At 37.7% G+C, this 22,594-nt stretch overlaps 1 protein-coding gene across 1 annotated transcript in view; it reads left to right on the top strand.

The window, feature by feature from the left end:
* The window catches only part of PEAK1 (pseudopodium enriched atypical kinase 1), a 51,555-nt gene that overhangs the window by 9,782 nt on the left and 19,179 nt on the right, over nucleotides 1-22,594 (top strand). The window contains 3 exon segments of the mRNA XM_032990259.2: nucleotides 1-3,065; nucleotides 11,443-11,559; nucleotides 13,472-13,668. Coding sequence (XP_032846150.1) covers nucleotides 1-3,065; nucleotides 11,443-11,559; nucleotides 13,472-13,668 — 3,379 coding nt within the window.

The following is a 22,594-nucleotide window of genomic DNA, read 5'->3' as shown; positions in this document are numbered from 1 at the left end:
AAAAAAACCCTCTCACATGGAAATCTGAAGTCAAATGCAAACCAAAGTAACAGCCATCGTGGGAGAAATACAGGAAATTTCCGACCACCTGTGGCAAAGAAACCCACTATAGCTGTGAAACCCACCATGATGGTAGTAGATGGACAGGGTGTATGTGGCGAAATCAGCACACCGGATCATTGTGAGAATAAATCAGTGCCTGCAGGTTGGAACCGAAACAAAGCTGTTTTGAACAAAAAACCACTCAACAATAATAATGAAGATGAAATTGAAGGTTATAGCCATGTTCATAGGCCTTATGGCAACAATGATGGTGTAGGTAAGATACCAAATAACAATAATAATGGACTGACAGAAGTTTTGAAGGAGATTGCGGGTTTGGATACCACACCTCAGCTAACTGGAAATGAAATGAACTCAAGAGAAACCTTCTTGGGAAGAATAAATAATTGTTATAAGAGATCGTTAGAAAGAAAGATCCCTCCAAGCTGCATGATGGGTGGAATGAAGGATTCACACAGTAAGCATGTTATTCTGAGTGGAAGCACTGAAGTAATAAGTAATGAAGGTGGACGTTTCTGTTATCCAGAGTTCTCCAGTGGAGATGAGAGTGAGGATGACACGTTTTTTGGCAGCATGCAAGAAGAACATGAGAGCTGGGATGAAAGTGATGAAGAGTTGTTAGCAATGGAAATTCGTATGAGGGGCCAGCCTCGCTTTGCTAATTTTAGAGCTAACACCCTATCTCCTGTTCAGTTCTGTGTTGACAAAAAATGGAATACTGTGCCCCTTAGAAACAAGTCTCTCCAGCGGATCTGTGCAGTAGATTATGATGACAGTTACGACGAAATTTTAAATGGGTATGGGGAAGAGACTGTGATTCTTTATGGGCAAGAGAGCATGCAGAGCATGGTATCTTCTGATTCTACATCTCCTGATTCTTCTTTGACAGAAGAGTCTCGTTCTGGAACAACTAGCAGTTCTTCTCAGAAGCTCTGTAATGGAGGATTATCTCCTACTACTCCTCAGGACCTCAAATTGATTGAACCAGAATATGAAAGTCTTTGTGATAACCAGCAAGTGAAGGATGCTTCAAAAGCTCCCAGGAATGTTCCGAAAAGTCTAGAAACTCACAAGGCAGTCCTTGCGCTTCGGCTGGAAGAGAAGGATGGCAAAATTGCTGTGCAGACTGATAAGCAAGAGAATAAAAGTTCTTCAGATGTTGCTGGTCAAGCTGTAACTATAAATTTGGTGCCTGTGGAAGAGCAAGCTAAACCTTACAGGGTGGTGAATATGGAACAACCAGTTTGCAAGCCATATACCATAGTAGATGTATCAGCTGCCATGACCAATGAATGTAAGGAGAACCAGACTGAAACCTCAGAAACCAAAAATACATCATCTAACCCAAGCTCACCAGTAACTCCAGGCACACCTGTTACATCCTCTGCAGCATCACCTATACGAGTAAATGCTAATCTGAAAAAATCCAGTGCAATCAGATATCAAGAAGTATGGACTTCAAGTACTAGTCCAAGACAGAAGATACCTAAGGTGGAGTTAATTTCGAACAGCTCTGGACCTTCTGTTCCTCCCAGAAAGACAAGCCACAAGTCAGCTCCTACTTCACCTACAGCTACAAACATTTCTTCAAAAACTATCCCAGTTAAGTCTCCCAATTTATCTGAGATAAAATTCAACAGCTACAATAATGCTGGCATGCCACCTTTTCCTATTATCATTCACGATGAGCCCACTTATGCTAAGAGTTCCAAAAATGCTATTAAAGTTCCTATTGTAATCAATCCAAATGCATATGATAACCTGGCTATCTATAAAAGTTTTCTAGGGACCAGTGGAGAGCTATCTATCAAAGATAAAACTACTAGTGTAATAAGCCACACATATGAAGAAATAGAAACAGAAAGCAAAATGACTGAAGACATAGGAAGTAAACCCACTGAATTTTCCCAAGCGAAGGGGGTGACTAATAGCCCTGAATGCAGGCTGGGTTCTGTGGCTCAAAAGGTGCAAGAGTTTAACAGTTGTCTCAGTAAAAGTCAGATATCGCCACAGAGAAGTCATAGTTCTGATCACAGTTCCCCATCAAGGGTTCAAAAGACAACACAAGAGCCTGCAGCAAAAACGGACGTAACACCAGAGGCTTCTGTTGGCAGCAGCAGCAGTGGTAGAGAGAATGCAAGCACGGTGCTTTCACAGATTGTGGCTTCTATCCAGCCTCCACAGTCTCCTCCAGAAACGCCTCAGTCTGGGCCCAAATCTTGTAGTGTAGAGGAACTGTATTCCTTACCCCCTGATGCAGACGCTACTAAAAACACACTGGTACGACCCAAATCACTGTTTACGTCACAGTTTGAAATAGAGTCATCCAAGACAGTGGAAAACACTGCCATTAAAATGCAGAAAGATTCACTTTCACAGCCAGTTGCCACTCATTCGCCAAAACCAGTGAGAGCCGCCCCAAATACCACAAGCCCCAAAACAGAGCAAGCGCCACCATTTCCTCCTCCGCGGTCCACTTCTTCACCCTATCATGCAAGTAACTTGTTGCAAAGACATTTCAGCAATTGGACCAAACCAAACAGTCCCACCAGGTCAACAGAGGCTGAGTCAATCCTTCATCCAGAAGGCCGGCGAGCTGCTGATGTGAAACCCAAACGCTGGATATCGTTTAAGAGCTTCTTCCGCCGCAGGAAAACTGATGATGAGGAAGACAAAGAGAAAGAAAGAGAGAAAGGAAAATTGGTGGGTCTTGATGGAACTGTTATACATATGCTCCCACCTCCTCCAGTTCAACGTCATCACTGGTTCAGTGAGGCAAAGTCAGACTCCAGTGAGAAGCCATCAATTGTTTTCATGTATAGATGTGAACCAGCACAACCTGAACCAAAGGCTGACCATCAAAACAAGAGTGGAGTGGAGTCTGCTATTGCAGATGCCTTAGCAAAAGACAAAGGAGAAACGCCAGAAAAGTCTCCAGAGAGCTCTGAACAGAAAATAGCAAGCCATTCATCACCAGCTCAGATTCCCAAGAAAATCCCCAGGTAATCTGCTCATCTTGTTTAGTCACTTACTCAGTTGTGAACTGTCCTGTATATATTGCTGAAATGGGGAGAAATTAAGGAATGTTATTACATTAAGTGTAATTTTTTCAAAATATATTTATTTTAGGTAACTTAAAGCATATTTTTAAAATCTTTGCGTTATATTGCACATCAGAAAAGATTACAAAAAATCACTAGATACAGTACCTGATACTTGGAGTTTAGATTGCAGGTTCACTAATATGTCACAATAGCCATGTTGCATTGAATCAGATTCATTTTTCTGAACTTCTACTTTAAGAAAGTGTTCTTACATTATAGGAAACTAAAGAATTTCTCTGCAGAAACAGAAGGCAACTATTGAGATGCGTAAGAGAAATTAAAAGATCTGTGACTCATAAAAGGTGGTGTGCTAACTTTATCTCACATACCCAAGAATACAAAGGATGCTAGTTAACTTGATGATACACTGCAACATCACTGCAGCACTCCCAAAATAAACCATGTAAAAAAGTTAATAATGGAATTAGATCATCTATAAAATAATCTATCTTTAGCGATGAATATACTTTATCCCCTATCAGTATTGGATTCAGTAGAGCCGGTCACTCCGTTTATACCTGACTATTTTGTTCAGTGACTTCTTTTTTTTTTTTTTTTTTTAATCAGAATTTACTAACATGAGTTGTTGTTTCAATCTCTGTAAAAGTATTCGGCCAGCAGATACTTATTTTACTCCTGTAGACTCATGGTAGTTGAACATTTTATGTCTGTCGCTTGGTTTAAAGGTCTGTTTGTTCCCTTATCAAGGGTACACATGCTTTCTTGGTTGTCTCTGAACACAAAGAACCATATTTATTTCCAAATAGGCATTGTTTTCAACATACCACTGAGTTGCTACAGCTCATGACAGTGCATACCTAAAAATGCTGGAGACATTGTTGCAGTCAGTCGTGTGGGCATAGTATGCATTTCACCCAGTACAGACCACAGCTGTGGATGTATTAGAATACATCTTCCAATGTTATTATACAAACTAATTCCAAAATAGCTTCAAACTTGCATTATTTAATTAATTGTAACAATAATCTAGTGATAGGAAATTAAAAATTTCATAATGTTTGATCTATGTGTGAGCCTCAGAAAATGTATCATGGCAGTGTTCTTTGTTTTTCTTTCTCCATTGTCTATACAAGATAGTTGCAGTGATTTTTAGTTAAAATTTTTTTAAAGTTGACTTAAACTAATGGAAATCTCTGTGTAAGCATAGTCTGAGTTTTCCATAAACTGACAGCTGATTGTCTTAAAGTAAAATAACTATGTCTAAAACTAACCAAGAGTGACCATTTGCATCAAGAGTAATTAAATCACTTCTATATCATATCTTGGGAACACTGATATAGCATTCTCACAAAGATCAGGTTTGCTTTTCAGATTATTTGCCTTTGGTCAGACATGGACAGCTTTGGGTTTTGTAATGTAAGGTGGTGATAGGTTTTTATCACAGTACAGTATAAAGCTGACTTCTATAGATCTACATTTGGACTAACTGCCCCAAATAGAAGACAGGATAGTCTCCAAAACCTTAGCGTACTGTCAGTTTCTGGAGAGTTGGGTGAATTGCCAACTCAGGGTCAAGAATTTTATTTAAATAAAAAACCAAAACTACATGAAAATTAACAAACAGAATTAAAAAAAAACAAACAAACAAAAAAAAAAAGTACAAATTGCGGGTGTGAGTTTCAGAAACATTAAGCACTTTCACAAACCATTAGTCAGGAGGAGCTGCAAGCATTCAGCATCTCTGCAAGATGTACAGTACCACAACAATAAAAGGGTGGGGGCAATGACAAAAGGGAGTGTCCCTGAATTTACAGTGCACATTACAGTTTAAGGCTGAAGACAGTGGGGAATGTACCCAGGGCTAGAATAACCCTTGATAGGAGTCTAGTCTCTCTAGGCTTGCCCTAAACAAAACGGGGAGAAGTAGGCAGCTTTAGAGAGCAAGTTAAAGAATTAGAGAAGCTTGTGCTTTCAGCCCCCCTTTAGAGGAACCCATTTTTTCTGTTATCTCCAGGGGAACCTAGAGAAAATTAGGTTGTACTAATTTTTTTTTTTAGCAGCACTACCCAATACATAGCCATCATCAGATTCATTTGCTCCCACCACCTTCATGCCCCACTCTGGTGCTGGCAAGACAGTTCATGTGGTCACCTGTGGTGAACCAGACTGGGGAAGTGATCCAAGTGAAAAATAACTTTGCAGTTATTTTTCAGCCAGATCAATTTGCTGATCTGGCAGGGGGACCAGTCAGGAAGGAGCAGCTGCTTATCTCGGTGGTAAAAGGGCAGTAATAGGCTAATGGCTATGGTCATAGTTGGCACTTGTTCTTAGAGTACCCTAGAGATGGTGCTGCTATGTTTTATAGTTTTGTCCTATTACTGGAATACCTTCTGCCCTTACTACTGAAGGCAATTGGTCATTCTGTCCTATCTTATTCATTTATTCCAAAAAGTATGCTTACTCTTTATTTTTCCGCAAGTCATGATGATATCAGCTGAAGCCATATCTCACAGTTGTCCCCAGTGAAAATTGGAATTTTCCAAATGTTAGAATTGGAAATTATTCTTTTTAACACCATTGTTCTAAGGTTTCTACAAATTTCAAAGAAAATACACCGAGGTGCTAAGAAATACATTGTAAGAGCACTGGATAGTGGAGATCTTTATTCTTCAGTTATATTCAGTTGCCTTGATGCAATTTGATGCCTTAAGTTATTTTGGGTTTTTTACTTAACTTTTGTTAAAGAGACCAAGTGAAAACTTATAGTGGCAAAAAATTAAGCTGGTGGGGTTTTTTTTGTTGGGTTTTTTTTTTTTGCTTCTTTGTTTGTTTGTTTTTTGTTGTTGTTTGATTGTTTTGTTTTTTTGTTTTGGTTTGGGTTTTTTTGTTTAAGGATTTTTTTTTTTTCTTTTAATATTCCAGTAGGTGAGAATCAGGATTGTCAACTTCCATTTTTGCACAAGCAGGAGACATAACAGACTAGAGGCTATACTTGTTTTGTGTTTACTGCTCAGGTATTAGTAAGAGGTTAGTATTAATTCAGGCTAAAATATGTGCATGGAAAAGATGTTTTAAAACTTTGGTTAAGCTTGCAGAGGCTTAACTTTCCTAACTCCGGTTACACTTTCCTAACTCAGGTTAGGTGACACTTTCCTAACTCAGAATGCCAACAACAGTAAGCTCACGGGAAAACCAAACTGATGACCTGGAAAATAAATAAGCTTTAAGAATGTCAGATTGCTGGGGAGGTCTTGAAAGCAAATTAAATTAAGATAGAACATTTCCTTACTTTGCAATGGACTACAAAGCTGCTAAAGATTGGTAACATAACTACAAAACAGGGTTGAAAATATTTAAAGTTATCACTAGAAAGGTCAGTTTTTCCCTTTGAAAGGCACATGCAAACTACTCAGTTCTTTGGACAGCTGAAAACTATGTTATAAAAAATAACTTAGTTTTGTATTATCCATGTGATTGTTTCTTTCTGTTTGATGCCAGGATGCATACATGGAGGTTCAAAAGGAGCTAGCAAATTCTAATGTATTAAATTTACCAAAAATTTGTAGATAATTTTTGCTAAAAAGCAGCATTCACATCAGCTTTATCATTAATTGGAAAGAAAATCAGATGTTCTTAGAACACCTGTAGTTCATGATGCAGCAGTTGTTCTCAGGCAAAACCTAAAATTGACCTCTAAAAAGATAACACGATGGTATTTCTGGCCCAAGTCACTGTAATTGATGAAGGTGGTACAGCACAGTATAGAATGCACACAGAAGTTTAAAAAAAGGATTCTTCAAAGGCTTTGTTATCTACTGGATCAGACTGTTGCTGCTGGAGTTTCAGAAGATAAAGGTTTCTCTTCTCCTTCATTGAGAGATCACTGCTTATACCCAGTAGCAGCTTTTTTAGATTGAGATGTTTCCTAAAAGAGAACTGCAGCACAGCTTTCTGATTCTTCCTTTCCTATCTTCATAAACCACATCAGAGCTGAACTACAACCTCATTCAGCATTGTTGTAGACGGCAGTGCCTTTGTAAATCAAGATACAACTGATTTGTGCACAGCCATTTCCATTTCAGTTATGTATTAAACTGAATAGTTTCCTTTCATAGCTACAAGTCAGCCATAACTTTCCTTTATAGGATCTTTGGGCCAGATTTGGATGAAGTAAGGATAAAACTGTATGTTTACTGAAATACTTCCTTCAAGTAGTGAGGTCTATATATTCATTCCATTCTGGTTTAGATAAGAAAGCATTTCTTCATAGATAAAATTGGGATTACCAATCTAATTCCTAAAATTGTTAACTCTGTCAAAGGGATTTGAGTTTGTAATCGACAGATATGAGTTGTGTTGTTCATAGCTATGGAAGGTCCCTATCCTGTTGATGTAGCTTGCTTTCAAAAGGAGTGAAATGCTTATATATATTTTAAAGATTTGTTTTGAATGTTTTTCTTAAAAAAAACATGCTTCTCCATTTCAGTTACACACTACATCAGCAATTGGCGTTCTTTTAAGGCTATTTTTTTGTTAAAATAGCCCCTGGGCATTTCACTGGACACTTTCATGGGCTCTCTACTTACCAGGCGACATAGATATCAAAGCTTTTGGAAATGTCTTGTTACCCTTCAAATCTTACTCCAGTGCCACACTCAATAAAAACAGTTTACCCTGAGGAGCTTCCAGCCAGATTGTTGTTCCTGAATTTAACATAAATATCAGTGGCAGATGAGTATCTTTTAGAAAATGGACCAAAAAGTTGCACAGTTCTGTCCTGCCATGGAAGCACTTCAGTAGTGTAAGTGATCCTCAAATGCTTTTTGTTGTGCTGATTGCCTTGAGGTTGCTGATGACTGTTCATACTGTTTGCCTTAGATTACAGTAAGCCAAATGTGATTTCAAAAATGTGAGTTAGGCATTTAATTTCCACATACAGGCAATGGAGAAAGACAATTACAGTGAGGTGATTTAGTGCACCAAGATTTAAGAAGCCCCAAATGGGTTATCTCTTCAGTGAGTTTTTTAGTAATATCTGTTACACCACTAACTGCTATTTAAGGCAAAAAAATATAGGTGGCTGGGGCTAGGGGTGTGCCACAGTGCACATCATCTGTGGCCTGGACCTTGAGAATGTGAACAGCATAGGGAATGGAGCTTGCTTTCTTGATTCAGTGGGACAGGAGCCATGAAATTAGTTTTGAGTGTTCTATATATCTAGAGGAATAGGAATGTTGTAACGTTACTCAGTAAAAGCAACTGTAATCATTGTACTTCAAAAATGTAGTCATATATGAAGATCAGGATCACATCCAGAGACAGGCAGGAAAAACCACCACTGCCACATTCCGCTTTCTCATTGCCATTGATCCAATTCCACAGCTGCTTCAGAAACTATTTGAGAACAAAATTTTTTAAATCACAGGAGGGCTCTGTTTAAAACAAAATGCTTCCCAGTTTAAAAGACCTTCTTGTATAAGACTTAAGGTGAGATTCTCACCTGAATCCAAAACCTTTTAAGTGAAGCTTGAATAAATTGGTGAGGAGAATTCAAGCTGAAAAGAAAATTCTTGCTTGAGCAAGTCTACTGAAATGGGAGAAATTCTCACCTGAAAAGTTCGGGTGGAACTATCAACTCCCCCTTCTCCCCAGATCTGTCTTGATTTGTTTTTTTTCCAGATATCAGCAAGGTTTATTTACCTTACTCGGCAGTGTTCAACAGTGCTTTTAAGAGCATTAACCATCTCTCTTATCCAGTTTCATCAATGAAAAATTTTGTGAGATTCTTCTCTAGAACATCTCTATGCTAACACAGTTGGAAATTATGCATGTTCATTAAGCAAGAAGTTTGGTACCATTTTATGTGAAGATTTGTAAACACCAAGGGCTGTTAAAGAACCAGGTAGAAGGGATTTTACCATTTATTATTTTATAAACTTGGATTAAGAAATGGTAAATCATGTATTATTGTTCTTAACTCCTCTAATACACCCTGTAAAAGGGAAAGACTGAGAACTTAAAATGCATAAAGAAAATTTTTTTTTTATAATGCACAGTTACTCTGTGGAACTCATTGCCATTAAGTTTCACTGACACTAAAGACCTCAGCAGGATGTCTTTACTGGATTATAAAATGTATTCCCTTTATCCATGCAAGCATCGCATTATACAAAATTTTAAAAGAAGAAGGAATATAAATTTTCATGCTTCAGGACTAAGCCAAGTTCTAAATAACATGAATTAGAAATAAACTTCATGGCTTAGTTATTTCAGATTGTCATTTGAGAAGTTTCTTTCACTTTTCTCTTAAGTAAGTATTTCTGGCTAATGGTGGTGATGAGGAACTGAACTGCATGAGCCCCTGGCGTGGGTTTTCTGTACCCACAGCATGCTCTGATTGAGACCTGGGCACTGATCATCTTTGCACAGTGTTTTGCAGAAATAAAGTGGTCTGTGTTCTGAGTGGAAGTTCCTGTGTAAGGTGGCCTTTGACTGCCCTCAAGCCATTAACCTCTCTGCACTATTCCTCAAGGATTATTCATTCAATTTAGGCTTTACATAAGCTTTATTAGGTTAAAAGTGTAGGGCCTGAGGGGATCTCAAAGGGATCTCTTTGAAACTAAATTTATCTACAAGTTACACAGTGGGGTTTTTTTGTGTAAAAGGAAGTCATCTTCCTTGTTGGACCCTCTCATCTCAAACTGTATGACTACCATTGATTATTGCTTTGCTGATGTCCAGTCAGGGAGGAGATCAGAGTCTCAGCTGGTTCTAAGGCCACATCAGCTTTTCTCTGTGTTTCTGTCACTAATTCTGCCACTTGGATTTAAGTGCTGTCTTACACGGAACTGTGCTCCCTCAGCTTGACGTCTAGATCTGACCCTAGCTCAGGAATGCACTCTCAGAATCACTTCTTATAAGTGACTTAGAATCACTTCCACTTTACCTCCCTCATATTCATTGGTGATTATTAGTCACTCTAATTGAGAAGTCATGCTCTGAATAGAGGAAAATAGAGGTCACACGATAGCTGTGGTTCCACTGTCCTTAAAAAAAATTAACATGCTATGCGGGCTGCTTTCTGAATTCTTACTGTTCCCCAAAGACCAAGGCAAGTTAGACCACATCATCTTTTGGCTATCCTCCAGAAACTGTGAAGGAGGAGAGCCTGAGGGAAGGCATTAGGGGCGTTTGTCCCTGCAGAAACAAACACTTAAAACAGTTTTGAGTTTGTGCACATGTGAATGACAAGTATGTGAATTCAGTGGGATGTTATCTCAAGGATAGTCAATTTTATGGCAAGTTTTTTTGCTGCACGTAATCTCAGCTTCTTAGGAAAACAAATGTGTTCTCTGTGTACAGAGGGCTGCTCTCTCCTTTAACTGAATAGTTGTTCAGTTTCAGCCACATGTGCCTGAGAAGCAGAATTCTCTAAGGTAACTCATTTCCTATGAAGTTTGGTTTTGAAATAAAAAAGGGAAAAGAAAAAGGCTTGGACAGAGGAGGCTGCGCCCACTATGGTAAAAGCTAAATATGTGCTCTTATGCAAGGCATCAAAGAATCCATCCTGGCAAAATAACTATAAATATCCCAAATAAGGAGATAGCTTTAAGTATCATTTCCTATCAACAAGTAGATACAAAGTTATCAGGCTTTAATGGTTCTAATCACAGAGAGCTGTTTATCAGCTGCTCTACTTTTCTCAGAAACTAGTAGTTTTAACTGTTCAGGCTATTTCATGAAGAAAAAGTAATTGGGAATTTGGTTCCTGTAGTTTATCGAGTGAGGATGTTTTTGCCCTTTGTTCCTTCTGTGTTCTGTCAGGTTGGCATTTTGCTTGTTGAGTCACTGCACTGCGTACATACGCTTGATCTCTCCATCTTTACTGTTAAGATACAGGGAGGCATTTCCGCAGATTTCATGGCCTGACATGTATTGCTGTGATTTAAAATGTATTAGCTTCAGACACTAAAAGTGGTCAGAATACAGCTTTGAGATATTCACTTACTTTTAACAGTAGGTTAGTCTAAGTTCCTAAAACTCGCCTTGAAATTTGAACCTGCTTTTCCTTAACTAATTAACATGACTAAGACCATAGTTGTCATACCAAAACAGTGATGTAGTAGACGGTGAACTATTTTTCATCCACGAAGGCAGTGGAAGAGTTAAGAAGGCAGGGCTGTAACTAACTGGTTTCCTGGGGCGCTTTGGCAAGTCCCTGGGACCAACCCCCTAAGGTAAACATTAAGGTGCAGTAGGTGTATCACTCTGTGCAGAGTTCAGCCCTGTTGCTTACAGCTTGCACAACTTGTAGCACATCAGAACACTGTGGAATCAATGGCTCGCCAGAGTTTCAAGACATGATTAAAAGACTCAAGAAGGCCCTGAAAGAATTTCCTTTAATGGGGAATTGTGTGAGTGAGTACAGTGGGTGAGTTGGTATTTTTTTTCTTTCTTCCTTCCTAGCTGTTGGTTGACTTCGGCAAAATGCTTCTGAGCTTAGGTTTAGTGTATGTGCTTGCATGTGTCTAGTTTGGAGAATGAGTCTGTTCTGTACCTCACCAATCGATACTAAAAAATTACTTTGAGATATGATAACTCCTGGTTTGTGGCAATGATGGAACTGCAAATCTATTAGAACCTATTTCTTAAAGAAAACGTTCTTGCTGAGGAATGCAGGTGTGTATATGATTTACAACAACTACAAGTTTTTAGTTTGATTTCTCATGATCTTTAGAGCTTTGTTACTGCTTTAATTTTATGTATGCTTTACTCTGAAATTATATTAGGTTAACTCTTTAATGTGGATATATTTATGGCACATGGAATGTTCTTCACACCATTCCTATGCATGGTACTAAAAATGAACAAAAAATTTTATGCTGATTAAAGACTCCATCTTTTTGAACTTATGCCATTTTTTCTCTTTTACTAACAAGTTCTAATGAGTTTTGTTTGTATCAGCCTGTAGTTAAAATTCATGAGTCTGAGTAGAAACAGCATGTGCGCGCTGCACCGTATATGGGGTCTTGTGTTATGCAAAGTATCGGCATGTTTTAATCTTTCTAGTCTGGGATTGCTAGAAGATTGTGTATCATGATTTGCAGAATTTTGGCTTTGGCATAGAGAGACATATGCCTGTAATTTATGTTAACTCTTTGAGGATATAATCTCTCTTTCCACTGTAAGGATTTGTATTAGAGAAACTCAGCTGCTCTGCCTATTTAAAAATGCATAATTTTTGTTTCTGTTCAACAGAAGTTATATTAAGTTTTAAATCTTCACCACAAAAATTAAGTATCTGTCCAGACATATGATGTGATGATCATCTTTTGAAGGAAGGGCATTACTCCTATCCCTTATGGAAGTCACAAGTACTTAAAATTCCTCCTGTTCTATTTGATTAGGCTGTAATAACGAGAACTAGTGAATAAAACACATGCTCTTAAGATTTGGCCTATAATGAGTATTTGTTTCTGTGAGTGAGAGAGCATAAAGGCACAGAAATATTTTTGCTCTGGCATGTTTTATGTGGCATATTATTGATAATTGCTACTACATCTTCAATAGGAGTGAGGGTTTTTAATAAACCTGAACATTTTTTTTAATGTATATATAAAACACATCATTTTTAAATCATACTGAAATAAATATATCCATGGAAAATGATTGAATCCATGATTTTCACAGTTTTGTGCTATAAGGCTTCACATTTTGATTAAAACTTCATAGCTAAGAGCAAGCACAGAGGAATGTTTTTGGCCTTCTGCAATTGGCCTAATGCAGGTGGATTTTAATCTTAGAGAATTTTATATGGGAAATAGATTACTGGCTTAGATGAGCTACTGGTCTGTTTCCCAAAGTGTCAGTTCCCCAAATCCTACCAGTATATGAAAATGTATTGTTAAAGTTGTATGCATTTATTAAGACTTAACAGCCTCCTTGCTATAACTTGGTATCACTGAGTAAAGCAAAATTTTTCCATTTGCTAAAAAGCACCTTAAACTCTGCTGTTGTCTTATGAGTCCTACATGTTTTATGCATGACTGCATATATATGCGTACATATGTTGATTGTAGTCAGCTGTAAAACATTTTATTATCCCTTTTATATTCAAGGCCTGAACTTCTACATGTTACTATTTCAGTCGAAAGTTGTTTCTTCTTATTAAGGAAAATAAATACTGTAGAAAGTTGTCCTTAAAAAAAGGAGGGCGAAAGAAGCTTATCGCTTTACCAGTTTGTTCCCTTTCCTGAAGATATTTAATGCCTAATTTGGTATTTTGCCAGTAGGATTTAGTACCCAGCTTTGGTCTCCAGGTGATTTTGTTTTGTTTGTTTCAGTCAAGTGCCCGATGATACGACACTGGAGGATCTGTCCCCTCGTGTTCCGAGAGCTGTGTTTGTGAAGCAGGACAATGGCGGCAGTGCCTCTGTCATACCAGTATCGTCCGCCCGTGTCCCACAAGGGGAGGAAGAAAAGGAAGAAGCTTCAAATTCTCCTGATTTAAATCCTTGCAGTGCTACATACAGCAATTTAGGTAAGTGTATCCTTGTAGAAGAAAATTGAAATTAGATCAGATTTTGGATACCTTTTGAGGCTGTGAAGAACCTTGTCTTCTGAACAGCTTGATACACTTTCATAAGGTTAATTTTTGAAGACAAACTTTTTAATATTAATTTATGGAAAATAAAATTGTGCTGTCTCATTCTGAGATACACAACCAAGAAAGTGAAGAATTCAACAAACTCAAAGGTTTTCTTTCCTATGATTTTAAAACTATCTTTTAATTGCCCTTGATGATAAACATCTCAAATACTTTTAAAAGACACACAGTTTTGTCTGTCTGGAGGAATTTTTACCAGAGAGGTTTAAAATACAGAGCAAACAGAAAGTAGCTTTTAGTATTTTGCCAAACTTCAACAAAAGATACGACATTTTATTTTAGAGCATCAGTAACTGCTAAAATACTTGTAGTCATCTTTTGTTGACTAAAACCTTTCTTATCCTAGTCTGAGAGTTTACTTTTGCTCCTTCAGAAAAGTTTAAGATAGGAATGTCCTGAAGGTACTGCAGTCTATTCAGCTATCGCTGAATTCCTGACTCATACTAAAAAGACACATGTATGCAGGGCTCCTCTGGAAGATAAGTGAGCAAGACAAATAAGCACTTCATTATGTATAGTATCAGTATTATCAGCATAATTTTATAAAGCATTTTGATTTGAAGTACTGCAAATTTAGGGTACCTACAGACAAATTTTCTAAAATAACAAAAATTTCTCATTTATTTATGTTCAAGAATATCTGGATGCATGTTTTTCAGTAACACTCCAATCCTGTAAGCGTATCAACTTATTAAGCATTTGGACAAGAATAAACTGACTGCATCAAGGTGCCTCACAAGTACAGAGGTTTGGCATGTCCACACAGGTTTTGAGGGATCAAGGACTAAATTGTAAACCCTCAGCAGGTGCATGCGTTCCTTAAACATTTAGTGATATTGTTACCTTTTCTTGCATAAAGGTGAATTTGTGTCAAACTTATTAGTGTGCTCTGCTACTGAAACATTAATTAGGTGCTGTTTATAAAGCGGAAAAATGTCCTGCTCAAGAGTGATACTAACCTCTACCAAGAAATTATAACTTCAAGGAGGAAAAACTAATTTTTTTTTTTTTTCTGGTGGAATTATTCAAAGATCTAATGAGTTATTTTCCATTCACTGAAATATACATATAAATCTGTTACCTATATATTTTCTGTAGTTAGGACATAACTACGTTACAGATAGAATCAAGGCAGTAGATCTAGCTACATCAAAACTATTCATAGCATGGTTAGCCCATGTTCCTAGCCAGACTGACATATAAAAGGATCAAGCTAAAGTTCCATTTAATGTATGAAATATCACTTGTTCCTCATGGTGCAACTGCTATTTTTTAGCCAGAGTGCTTGTACAGTCAAGGGTTTACTTGCATTTCATAGCCCAAGTAATGATATTGTGAATCTTCTGTTTAGATCTTTACTCAATTTAGATTAGTTTTCTTATGCAAGATATTACACCTGATGGCAACTGCCTCATCATACAGAGTTAGATGTGCTTCTGTCCATAGATCTCTGTTCTTCCCACAGCATCTCACAAACTGGGAGTAGTAAACTCATGGGAAGTGTAATAAAATACCATTAATCACTGGAACAGGTTGCCCAGAGAAGTTGTGGAGTCTCCATCAGTGGAGATACACAGAACCTGCCCGGACATGGTCCTGGACAGCCTGCTCCAGCTGACCCTGCTTGAGCAGGGAAGATTGGACTTGACCGTCTCAGGAGGTCCCTTCCAACCTAACCACTTCTGTGATCACTTCCACCAGTCCTTGCTTTTGTTAGTGCTGTTCCTGTGTCTGAATGCTCCTTTGTAAAATGATATAAAACTGAACCCCTTACCATTTTTTTTCAAAATCTTCTCCTCATCCTTGGGTCACTTTCAGATTTGCTGTCACCAAAGTGAATTTTAGGTATGAAAGAGTTAAATTAACTTTTAGGCTTGACTTGGTCTGGTTTGGCAAGCTTCCTGCTTGTTAAAAGCAATGCTACCCTAAATGGCATTGAGTTCTCTGGCTGCCATTCAAAGTTTTTTCTGGTTTATTTGAGCAACCTCACTTTCTAATTCAGAGAGCTATCAAGAGATGACTAGGTAGGGATATAGAATAATTCGTACTTGTTTTCACATCTTACAGCACCTAATCAGCAGAATCACGTATTTTGTAGAATTAACAAACACTGATGTGTGTAAATGAAAGAAAGGCTAATACGAGACTATGTAATATAATTGTTACATCACATTTCACTCCTGCTTCAATTGCAATTGTATGTACAGTTACCTTTTTATAGCTACATACTGTAGTTTGTAGTTTGTAAAATATATCATGTGAACATAGTCATTTGCAGCACAATGCACAACATTCACTTTTTAAATACTAACCTAATACCCATTCTATGTTCTTTATTGAAAAGCAGATAATATTATGTCTTTTGATAAATGTCTGATCTTTAGTTGTGACGTGTCACATTACATTTTATTAACAGAAATAATGGCAAGCTTTGGTAAATTTTCATCTGCGGTCAGGTAGTATCTTATATGAGGTACTGCCCTCAAATATATTTGGTTTTGGCCTTCCCCTTCTCCCACAGGAGTTGTCCCATCATCAGTTTACAGCCCTGCCCACAAAAACTGCAAGTGTGCCAGCAAGTATCTGTCAGGGACCAAATTGCAGATGCAAGAATAGCTCATGTATAAAATATGGGCTGTATCTGTTAGTTCATCTAACATGTAAAATCATGCATCTAGGAATTGAAAAAAAAATAAAAATGCAGGCATATCTTACAAGATAGAGGATTCCCCTCTGAGAATCAGCTACAACATAAAAGACTTGGGGTTTTTAGGAAACCTGAGGTCCCACCATGATGATAGGCTAAAAGAGCCCACTACGTTCCTGGGTGTATAAACGGGAGGACATTTCAATAGGAGTTGAGAGCTTATGTATATCTCAGTTTTATCCTGCAACTGCCATGGCCATAGTCAAGCTCTAGTGACCACAATTCAAAAAGAATGTTTAAAAAAAATTGTACAGGCTCTAAAGAAAAGCTCCAAAAATGCCTAGTATTGTGACACAGGCACTTAGTGACTGATAGTGATTAATTCAAGACGCTGAATCGGCTTAGCTCGTCAGAGTCTGGCTTGATCGTGGTGTGGATGCTGATGTGGTGAGCAGAATTGGGTACCTTTGGTATCAACTATCAAAAGATCTAACAAAATTCAGTTGCCATCAGGTGAATCTAGATGCAGAAACAAGTGTTCAAATGTGTAAAGTAGGGCCTGGATGTTTCTTTTTTAAGGTGTGCCCTTATTCTAACAGAAGTTAATCCAGATAAGACCTCCAGTCTGTTATAAGGAAGACAATAGACTAGATTATTAAAATACTTTACAGATCTTTAAATTTTTCTATCTTTGCCTGAATTTGTTGGGGAAAATTGACTTGATTGAATTTGCACTGCTCTAAGTAGGTTAAGATATTCTCAATATACTCAGGATAGTATTTCTATCATTTAAAAATTAATTGCTTATTTTCTTATCAGCCTTTTTTTTCCTTACACCAAAAGAAAAGGTGAAAAAAGGAGGCTAAGTTTCTAGGTTTTATGATTGCTGACACTGGAAAAAATCCAAAATCTGCCATGGAATATTGCCTCAGTAAGTTAGACCAGTGCAGTGTGCTTTAGTCAAGCTATAAATAAGGTAATGAAATCATTGTTGACTAAAACTGACAGTTCAGTGACAGACAGTGATTACAGTATCAGTCTGATGCATTTTGTGTAATATGTAATTAGTACAGGTAATTTCTTTAACATGGTGTAATGGAGGACAGGTAGCAAGACCTGACAAGTCACCAAGGTAGACAAGCTGTTGCATCTGAAGTTTTTGTTTATTTAGTACCTGCAGCCCATCTTACTATAGTTCCGTGCACACTCTCAAACTGTTGGTGAGAAACTGGAAGTACATCATGAACGTTACTTAACAAATACTAGCTTTCCTTTCTTTTATATATACGATCATTCTGGTAAGATTTTTATCTATTAAATTAATGATAAAAGTGTAAGCAACTGAGTATAATACAGGACTAATAATCACATTCATCTAAATCTGTGTATTGAATAATTTTATAGAATAGTGTTGTACATGTACTGCATTTGTTGGAATCGGGACTGTGAAGCATGCTGGTTGCTTTTGCAGTGGCTGGAAGATACAATTACACATTTGTGGGTTTTTTCATTATTTGGTTACTAGTCAGGATAAGAGTTTATTAAGGAGTGATGTGTTTTGTACTGGTGTTAAAGATCAATATAATCGATCTGCTGCTTATACAGAGAAATCTCTTCCAGGCTCCTTATTATAATAAATAAGCAGATTGCAAAGGATGATTAATATCCAAGTACAAGGAGGGAAAAAAGTACTAGGACAAGGGTAGAGAAGGGGAATTTGTACAGTGGAGGTGGCCAATCTATGGATTTTACTTAGTGAATACTTTAATCGGCCTTTATAACTTTGGAACGTGAAATGGAGCTGTACTGACATGAGAATTAGTGGGACATCTGACTCCATTCCTGGCTGTGGGGAGAAAGCAGGTCAGCAGAGGCTGCCAAAGCCAACGCTGTTGGACTGCTCCAAGATCCAGCTGGGTGACCAGCCCAGCCCTGTCTTACGGTGGGTTTCCTGCAGACACGTAAGTGCCACTTGAAATTCCTCTTTCTCGCTGGTCTCCACTGTAGAGAGCCCACGGTTTTGATTTTAGTTCTGTTGGGGTTTTGATAGATGTGGTGTTGGAAGATTGGTTACCCATGTTGTACATGAATGATTATTAATTTTTGCTCTTCTTGGCAATGCAAAACATAGAATACTTGTCAAACCGGTGTGATAAGTTGGAGAGTGGCGGAAGTCAGAGTAATTTTGGCCATTTTAGCTCTCTGTGTCCTATTTGTTCATCTAAATCCCTGCACTAGGGGATTAGGGATTAAGGAGTACTATAATGGTCACTAAAACTGAGAACAGAGTTAATGATCCTGGCAGTAGCCCAGTTACTACTGTTAATACTAGAGTGTTGTTTTCAGCTCTGTTTTCTAATTCACATCATCCTACAAAGGACGTTATCCTTGGACAAGAGATGGTAATGGCATATAATCAGAAAAGCACTTTCAAGAATAAAGGAGAAAGTAAGATAGATTACCATGTCAAGAGTAAAATGAGTTTGGAGAAAGTACAGAAGCAGCCTGTTGTCACTGGTGTATTGGAGCAATATACATCTCAGGAATAGTTCTATTCAAGGAAGGATGGAAGCATGCAGCGTGTCACCAACTTGACTTGCCTAATTCACCATTAGTTGTTTTCCCAATTAAAGGAGCATTTTGCTTCACAGTTCTGACATTTCTTGTCAATGTATACTGCTGATCTAGTCTAAGCAAAAAAGAAAGGTACATGGACTATCAAGAAATCTAAACAATAATTGTGCATGTCATTATGAAAAACATGCTTATGGAATATAAATTTGAATTAAACCTGAGCACAGTGTGTCACATTTGATAGTTTCATTAGCTAACATAAACAGGCTGCAATGCAAAGTGTGATGATAAATCAGTTACGTGGAAAAATAAAATTAAAATGCTTTTTTTAGGGCTGATTTAGAGTTTCAGACCTCTGCATGCTGTCTGGAGACTTAAGTATTAATAATTAAATAGTGTAGTGAGTTTCTATAATGGAAGACGTTATTGAACTGTAGAAATACTTAAAGCTCTCCAGAAAGCTGCTGTCTATAAAGTTAAATTTTTTCTCTCTTTGAACAGTCTGGAAGCCACTTCAAAGATCTATGTAAGTGGTAGCCTAGTACTGTGCCTGTTCCTCCTTTACACTTCTCCCAAGAGTGTAACTTGGGCTGAACCTTTTAATGTTGAATAGTCTGTGCAGTAGGTAAGGGAATGATGGGGTTTAAGCAGGCAAAGGGAGAAGGAAATGCTAGGCAAGAAAAGGAAGCAAATGCAAAAGAACATTCTTGTGCCTTTGACAGGAACAAAATCTAAGTCAACCTTTTTCTGGCTAGACAATTTAAAAAAATGTGGGACATGCAGTATCAGGCCACTCTTGGGGAAAGCTGAGCTGGAAAGACTGGCCCAGTGGGCATGAAAGAAATATACAGCATTAAGAACTCAGTATAAAAACAGTCCAGATATGAAGCTTTTTAAATACGTAAAACAGATGGATAGATTTCAATATGGAAAATTTGCCGGTGTCAGGAGAAACTATACTGTAACATGACATGTTTTACAAACTCATTTTGCTCAGCTGAGAATACTTGAAAAAGTAACTACATAATGACTTGTACATGCAGTTCTCTGGATCATGCCACCCCCACCAGACATCTGCAAAGACAACTTCTGGTTATGAAAACCTTCTTCAATTACGTTTTGATGTCACAGTTCCAAGAGCTGAGCAAAAGCAACAACTAGCAAAAGTCACTGGTTGCAGTCGCAACGCTCTTCTGTATGAATGGCTTCTGGAGGGCAGGGAATCAAGAAGAAATGATGTTACAAACCTTACCTTTCTTGGAGAGATCTTCTGCTGCTACTGCTCGAGATGTGTATCTTGTGCTAATTTGTTTTCTTGCTGTTTCCCTCTAGCATCTGTGCAGTCCTGGGATTAGCAAGTCACACAAGCAATGCGTATTAGAAAACTGCCTCCTGAAATAGTAGGCTTTCTCAAAACCCCAGCAGTTAGGCTATTTTAGTGTAGCAGGGAAGAGGGTAAGAATGCGAAATCAGGCAAGTGATCTTTAACACAGAATATTGCTGGGGGAGAAGTACATAGGTCACAGATTTTGTAAGAGTAAGCAATTGTGGAAGATGACACGTTTGGATGAGTGAGAAAATTGCATACAAAGTAGAAATGAACTTGTCTCAGTACTATGCAAAAGTCTGTGGCATCTGGATGTGTGTGTCTGGCATGCAGACATCAATTCTGCTTTTGACTCTAAATCGTGCCACTCTGTCTCTGCAAGAGGTACCTGATACTGCTCAGCTAGCTCCAGTGCTCCAAATGCTGAGAGGAAGAGCTGCTATTGTAGGGCATGCTCACTGCAATACCAAGATCAGAAAGGAGCAGTAGAGGGTACCCTGAGTATTATGTTTTTTTAAGCAAGCTTGACAGCGATTTGAGAGAGATATGCTGGGATTCTTCAGTATTTCTAGCCTTTGAACATTTTTATTTTGTGGTAGCTAGAAAGTGATGAGCCAGGGGAGTAGTCCCACGCAATATTCCCTGATGATCAGCATGTACAAAGCTAATAGAATTTCCTGCTCAAAATTCATTTTTTTAAACATTGGAATATCCAGGCTTATCACAAAATCCATAAGGCTCTTCTGAGGGTTTCTTGAGCTTAAACAAAAGATAGAGATATAACTTTCATTTGTGATGTCATCTTCTTGAAAGGATTGAAAAGAGAATGATAAGAATTCAGGAGTCAAGGCTATTCTGTTTGTGGATACATACAAAAATACAGTACTCTAATCTTCTGAAATTAGGAAGTCCTTTTCAGCATTCTAACTGTGTTCCAGGTTTTTGTGAATCCTGGCCAAGAGGATCTTACGATTCTGTAGTATTCATAAAACCTGCAACAACGTATCTTAAAGTGTAAAGGAAGCTATCTTTTGTCTTTTCATAGACTTAAAAGTAATTTATTATTAATTATGGACTGAAGTGATGTAATTCAAATCCGAATCTGAGATCCCCCTTAGTTAGGTTCAGCATTTCAATTCAGCCCTCTCTTTACAAGGATTCAGCACATATTATAAATATTCAAATAGTCATACCGTCTTTCTACTTGCTGTTCCCTTATTAGGATAGATGCTCAGCTGTAATTATACAGAGCATCCAATTCGTGTCTGCCACATTGCAACTGTTAAAAAATTGGCTTCCTACCTTACCATGCTGGTCAATGAACCTCACAGGAGTAGTGGAAAACTTATAAAATAATTTATCTGAAAATAACAGTTGATTATTAAGAGTGAAAAAATCTCATTTTGCTATGAGGAACAACTGTTTAATTGTCCCAGAGTTGCAAGTTGGTCATTTTTATTGTCTGTTTATTATTTTTTATTCTCTCTTATATGATTGTCATTTATTTATTCTTCATTTCCAAGGACACTGGCAGTTATAAAACATAATTATCATCTCTAAAAGCCATTCAAAATACATGACAGGAAGTTTATTTTCCCTAGAAGCACACAAATGTTTGAAACCAGTCTGTCAGTGGAATTCTTGACTGAATCTAGGTCAGGTTATCTATGAACATAATATTGCCGACAAAGGTACCCATGGCGAGTGAGTAAGGGAAATGCATTAGAAAAAGTGGGGGGCGGGACAGCAGGGGAGGGGGAAGTTTTACATTGTAGGTTAAAAAATATTTCTGTGTTTGTAATCTCAAAATATGATCCTACTCTCACTGAAAGCAGTGGCAACACACTTGTCAACTTGAGTGAAAGTAAGCTTAACTTCCTTGTTTTCACCTCGTCAATCTAGTAGGGCAATCCTGACTTTCTGATGTGACCGCCAAAGCATCTAAATTACATTATTTGTGTTTAAGGTTTTCTGGTTTTCATTCTGAAATAATGCTTTCAGCCTCTTCAGAACATTTCAAATCCAAGTGATCCCAAGTGCTTTTCAGACTACTATGAGGATATATAGAAAAGTATCACCTCACCTGCCAGAGAAACACACCTCTCAGAGAAATAGTACACAAAGCCACTTAGGAGTATCCACCTGTAGTTTTAGCACATTTGCATAGGAAGTAAGGAATAATATTCTAGTTGATTGACTGCAGAAGGAATAATGGGAGGTTGGGTATAATTACTGAAATTGGAATTTGGCCA

Source organism: Tyto alba, unplaced genomic scaffold, assembly GCF_018691265.1.
Source record: "Tyto alba isolate M040663 unplaced genomic scaffold, T.alba_DEE_v4.0 Super-Scaffold_41, whole genome shotgun sequence".
NCBI lineage: Eukaryota > Metazoa > Chordata > Aves > Strigiformes > Tytonidae > Tyto > Tyto alba.
Note: the sequence above shows the minus strand (reverse complement) of the source record. Positions and strands in the feature narration are given on the sequence as shown.